We start from the raw sequence: 5,369 nt of genomic DNA on the forward strand, positions 1-5,369 counted from the left end.
GATCGGAGGGCATACAGCAGCAGTTCTCGACTCCCTACTCACCGCAGTCAAATGGAGTAGCCGAGAGAAAGAACAGGTCCCTCCAAGAAATGGCCTGCTGTATGTTATTAGATGCCAACCTTCCTAAGCTATATTGGGGAGAAGCTATTCTAACGGCCACGTTCATCCAGAACCGGCTTCCATCCAGAGCAGTTGAGAGGACGCCATTCGAGTTGTGGACAGGCAACAAACCGAACTTGACAGATCTCCGAATCTTTGGTGTGAAGCGTATGTTCGTATACCAGACGCCAAGCGCAAGAAATTTGATCCTCGATCGAAGAAGCTTGTGTTCGTGGGCTATTCCGGCTGCCACAAAGGTTTTCGCTTTCTTGATGTCGAAACCAATCGCATAGTCTTTAGTCGAGATGCTGAGTTCCTGGAGCTCCCGAAAGGATCCGGGCTGCGAGAGGAGGCAAGCGCGCTTCCGGATATGTAGCAGGAGGAGCGACGTGTTCCAGATGATCCAGTGACGGAGAGTGAAGAAAACCCAGTGGTAGTGTTTGAACACAGTGAAGATGAAAAGACGCAGAAAGAAGAGCGTCAGTCGGTGTATGAAGACGCAGAAGACACAATTGATAGTGACTTTCCTGGCTTTGAAGAACAGAGTGATGATGTAGTAGCACGACCAGATCTGTCTTTGAGCGTCGGATTGCTTGGGAGAAAAGTCGCCGAGCCCAACAACATGGATTGGGGTGCAGCAAAACGCGTGCTGCAGTATTTGAGCACAACGAATGACTGGCGATTGAAATTCGGACCAGGTCTCAAGGGCTTCTCCGATTCTGATTGGGCCGGAGATCGCCGGACAAGAAGATCTACGGCCGGGTTTATCTTTTTCTATGGAAGCGGCCCGATAAGCTGGGTGAGCAAGGGTCAAAGTTCTGTGGCTCTTTCATCCCTCGAAGCCGAGTACAATGCTCTATCGCTCGCTTGCCAGGAAACCGTTTGGCTAAGGCGGCTATTATCAGAGCTGGGAGTACCCGAAGGACAACCAACGGTCATCTTTGAGGACAACCAAGGGTGTCTCAGCTTTGCGACCTCGGAGAGAACTAGCAGTCGTGTTAAACACATTGACACCAAGAAGCACTACATACGGGAGCTGTCTGAACAGAAAGTTGTCAAATTGGTGTACTGCCCGACCAACGAAATGGTCGCTGATGCACTAACCAAGCCGTTGGGACCAACAGCAATGCAGAAGTTCATCGATCAAGTTGGACTGAAACCCTAGACTCGGTGTTCATCCAGGAGGAGTGATGGAGTATGATGAGCACCTCGCTACTACCGATACCTTGCTACCAAAGGGAACTACGGAGAAAACGAATTTAACTACCTTTGTTTCTATGCACGTTGAGTGCTATCTTTTTTCTCTTTTTTCACACTTGTACTTTGACACAAATAAACACGTTTCGCTTAGCAAAACCTTTGCTATCCGTTTTTGCTCCGGTTCCGCCTATCTGCTGGTTGTCCGTCCTTCAAAGTGCAGATATTTCCATGCTTCCGGAACCCCGGCTCATCGTCGGCAACTTCAATGGGCACCATCCGGACTGGGGCAGCCCTTGCCCAGACCCCAGAGGTTCTACCCTGGCGAACATCTTCGAGAGAGAGGACCTGGTGGTGCTGAACGACGGCGTTCCCACCTTTTTTAATGGACAGCACACCACCGCGATCGACATTGCCACTGCCAGTCGATCTACCGCGAACAGGGCACAGTGGAATAACAGCAACGACCTGCATGGTAGTGACCATTGCCCGATCCGCATACAGCTTTCCGTAGGCGCGGCCCCTCCAACGACTCGGAAGCCCAGTACTCTACGGAAGTAGAGTAGTAGGAAGTACTCTACGAAGCTGCAACAGTATCTATCCCAATGACGCCGGCTTAAACATCTCGCCTTAGACGACCCTGGTAGGGAGGAATCGCTGAAGTTTTACCGAGAACGCCATCTCTCGTGCAGACAGGATCCGTGACGCAAAGCGATCTAGCTGGATGGATTTCCTGGACTCAATCCACGAATCTCAATCGTCGAGTGAATTGTGGAATCGCGTCAACGCTCTGAGTGGCAAGCGGCGGTCTACTCCACCTACTATCCAAGCTCATGGCACATCGATCTCAGATCCGAAGGACATCGCCGACAAATTAGGATAATTTTTTGCCGGCATGTCTGCTATCAGTGGCTACGATAGCGATTTCGTCCAGTGCGTCAAACCTTCCACAAGCAGCATTCGCGCAGCTTCAGCAGCATCCGGGAGCTTCAGTTTGCCCTCGGCAGCAGTAGATTGGATACCCGGTGTTAAAAAACCTCTCCCTCGACGGAAAAACGAGGCTACTCGCCCTCTTCATACGATCTATGGCTCACTGACTCGTATCCGGACCTCTGGAAACAAGTAAACTGGAGTGCCCCAGGGATCCGTCATAGCGGTTACGCTAATCCTGATGGCAATCAACGAGGTATTCAGCCGATTGCCCAAGAACGTGCACGTAATCGTTTATGCCGATGACATACTCTTCGTCGTAACGGCACGAACGACTAAGCGGACCAGGAACATAGCTCAAGCAGCAGTCTCCGCCGTCAGTGGGCGCTTTCGGTTGGTTTCCAGCTTTTCGCGCCGAAGAGTGTACGGTGCCATATCTGTCACTCGGGCCATCTGATTCGAGGACCACCGATCACCATCCAAGATCATCCGATTCCGCTCAAGAAAACAGTGCGTGTTCTGGGGGTAGTACTGGATCGCAGCCTAAGCTTCAACCAGCACTTCAGGATGGTGAAAGAAAACTGTCGTAGCCGCATCAACATAGTCAGGACAATCTCCCGCCCGCATCGCTCCAGTAACCGTGAGATCCGTCTTCGTGTCGCTCGGGCTGTTATCGACAGTCGACTTTTCTACGGCCTCGAAATAACCTGTTTAGCCATCGAGAAGCTCAACCACATCCTCGCTCCGGTATACAATACCTACGTACGCATCGTATCCGGTCTTCTCCTTTCCACGCCTGCAGACGCAGCATGTGTGGAAATCGGAATCCTCCCTTTCCGCTATCGATCTGCTGCAGCCATTGCTACGAAAGCCGCTGCCTTCGCTGCTAAGACATCCGGGAACGAAAGGGTATTTCTCCTCAACGAGGGGAACAGAGCCCTCCGTACTGCAGCCAACCGTGACCTCCCCCGGTTGCCAGGGTCAACTGGCATGGAGAGAAGAGTTGGCGATCAAACGTCGTCAAAATAGATAGGCGGATTAAGAGTGGATTCCAAGCCGGAGATAACTCTGTAGCTTTGAGACGTTCTGTTGCAGAGCTTCTCGGGTCGGTTTTTCCGGGGCACATTCATCGCTTTACGGACGGATCGCGGTCGCGGGCTGGAGTTAAACTCGGAGTGGCAGGACCGAAGTCAAAGTCTACCGGAGCCAAACTGCTCATCGAGCAATAAGTTGTTTTCCTCGGCAGACGCCAGGAGTCGATGGTAGACTGTTCTTTCGAACAGCTTGGATAACCCCGAGGTCAGTAGCTTGAAGGAGAGGATGGATCTTTCCCACGTTTCCGGATGGGAATGACTTTAGCTGACTTCCAGCACGAGGGAAAGTAGCCAAGTCTGAGGCATTGATTAAAAATCAGTGCCATATCGTTGAAGGATCTGGAACTCAGGTGTTTGAGTTCCAGATTCAGAATTTGGTCGAAACCTGGGGCCTTCATATTTTTAGATGATTTAGTATAGGTCAACAGTTCGTCAGCCGTAACCTCGGATTCCACAGTAAAGTTGTTGGGATGGAGGTTGGTTGCATTTACTGCAACTGAAGTATCGAATAGACTAGGCAAGTCCAGCCCGAGATTATGAGAGCTGACGAAGTGTTGACCTATAGCATCAGCCTTCTCTTCAGGGGTTATCAGATGGGCGACTGAACAATTGGGTTGATTCAACGGCACAAGTGGTGGAATGGGTGTTGGCTTCTGGACCACTGTGCGACGCCACTGTCAGAGTCAGTTCGTCAACGAAACTTCAATCTAAACTACACCCCACAATGGTTCCGAATAATGTGGCTAAAAATAACCTAACACCACTACTTGTGGTCCACGCCAATACAGCAGCTTGAAATTCAATTTCACAATACCGTAAACCGAATGATTTATGCACCCTTCATAACGGTGGAATTCTTTTGAAACGGCCGCGGCCAGAAACCGAGTAATCTACACGAGTCAAACATGCGAAAATCGACTCATCCAACCCCATTGACATTAAATTTGATTGCCCACTCATCAACCGTCCGCCCTAAAGGAAAACCCGAAACGTAAACGTGCAAACATTACCATCAACTCGACTCGATTCGACTGAGCCGGCCGTGTGACTGAACTCGCTATCGAATTGATCTTCCATCGCCTCCCGCTCTCAACAACAATAACAGTTTACAGTAAAAACCTTCCTTCCATTCCCATACCCCCCTCCCCCCCCCCCCCCTCACTGATGCAGCGTGCGTGGTTCAAAGAGAATTAAAGATATAACACAAAAACAGATCGCAATTACCATTCACTTACTTTTCAGATCCACTGCTGCAGGGTTACAATTATGCCCCCAACAAGCGGGCCGCAACGACGAGGATTCCTCCCAGCGCGATTAATTGGCACTTGTTCGCAGTAGCAGAAAAACATTTTTTTTTTTAGTTTTTGTTCTCCCGACATTAAAGCAAGGAGAATCGAAATTTCCTTCGACCTTCGAATCCAGAGCAATCGGGCGAAAATGTCCCTGCTATCGTCCAGCTCATCGCGACCGCGCTCGCTGATGGAAGCCCTGCTGGCGAAGAAGATCGAAGCGGCATCCCAGGCCGGAGTGCCCGGTTCGCCGAATAACAATGGTGGTGGCCCGGGAGGGTCCCGACTCATCCGGACCGATTCGATGGACTCGAGCAGCAGCATCGGGTCGCTGGTCCTGGGTGAGGACGTGTGCCGGTGCGACGACTGTCTGCTCGGAATCGTCGATCTGTACACGATCGGACCGCAGGAGACGGCTTATGCGAAGAAAAAGGTGAGTAACAAACACAAACGAGCGAGAAGAGAACGACGAGCGTAGCGAGAGACTTGAATGGGCGAGCAAGCGACGAAAGTGGGAAGCTTTCGCTGAGCGGAAAGCTTCGGCTACTAGCCGCCAGGTGGCTTGCCGGGAAGCTTTTACTGAATGGGTTTGTTTAGAAACGCAAAGCAAAGGGGAATCGAACTAGAAGAAGCTAATGAATGGGTTCGGCCTTGAGTTGTTTGCGTGCGGGCTTGGGTTTTGGCAGCTATTTTAATGGCTTATTGTTCCGACGCAGGAAGGTGCTGTTATGTAAGCCGAAAGGTGTCTGTTAGTTCATAA

The 5,369-nt window shown here is 50.9% G+C and overlaps 1 protein-coding gene across 1 annotated transcript in view; it reads left to right on the plus strand.

Moving 5' to 3' along the window:
- The window catches only part of LOC135704774 (uncharacterized), a 108,185-nt gene extending 103,016 nt beyond the window's left edge, over positions 1-5,169 (plus strand). Inside the window, exon 3 of the mRNA XM_065226278.1 lies at positions 4,563-5,169. Coding sequence (XP_065082350.1) covers positions 4,758-5,087 — 330 coding nt within the window. The 5' untranslated portion in view covers positions 4,563-4,757 and the 3' untranslated portion in view covers positions 5,088-5,169. The remainder of the gene's footprint in view (positions 1-4,562) is intronic.
- Positions 5,170-5,369: the final 200 nt, after the last annotated feature.

This window comes from Ochlerotatus camptorhynchus, unplaced genomic scaffold (genome assembly GCF_037179485.1).
Source record: "Ochlerotatus camptorhynchus isolate MF236.1 unplaced genomic scaffold, CSIRO-AGI_Acam_v1.1 ptg000247l, whole genome shotgun sequence".
NCBI classification, from domain to species: Eukaryota; Metazoa; Arthropoda; class Insecta; order Diptera; family Culicidae; genus Ochlerotatus; species Ochlerotatus camptorhynchus.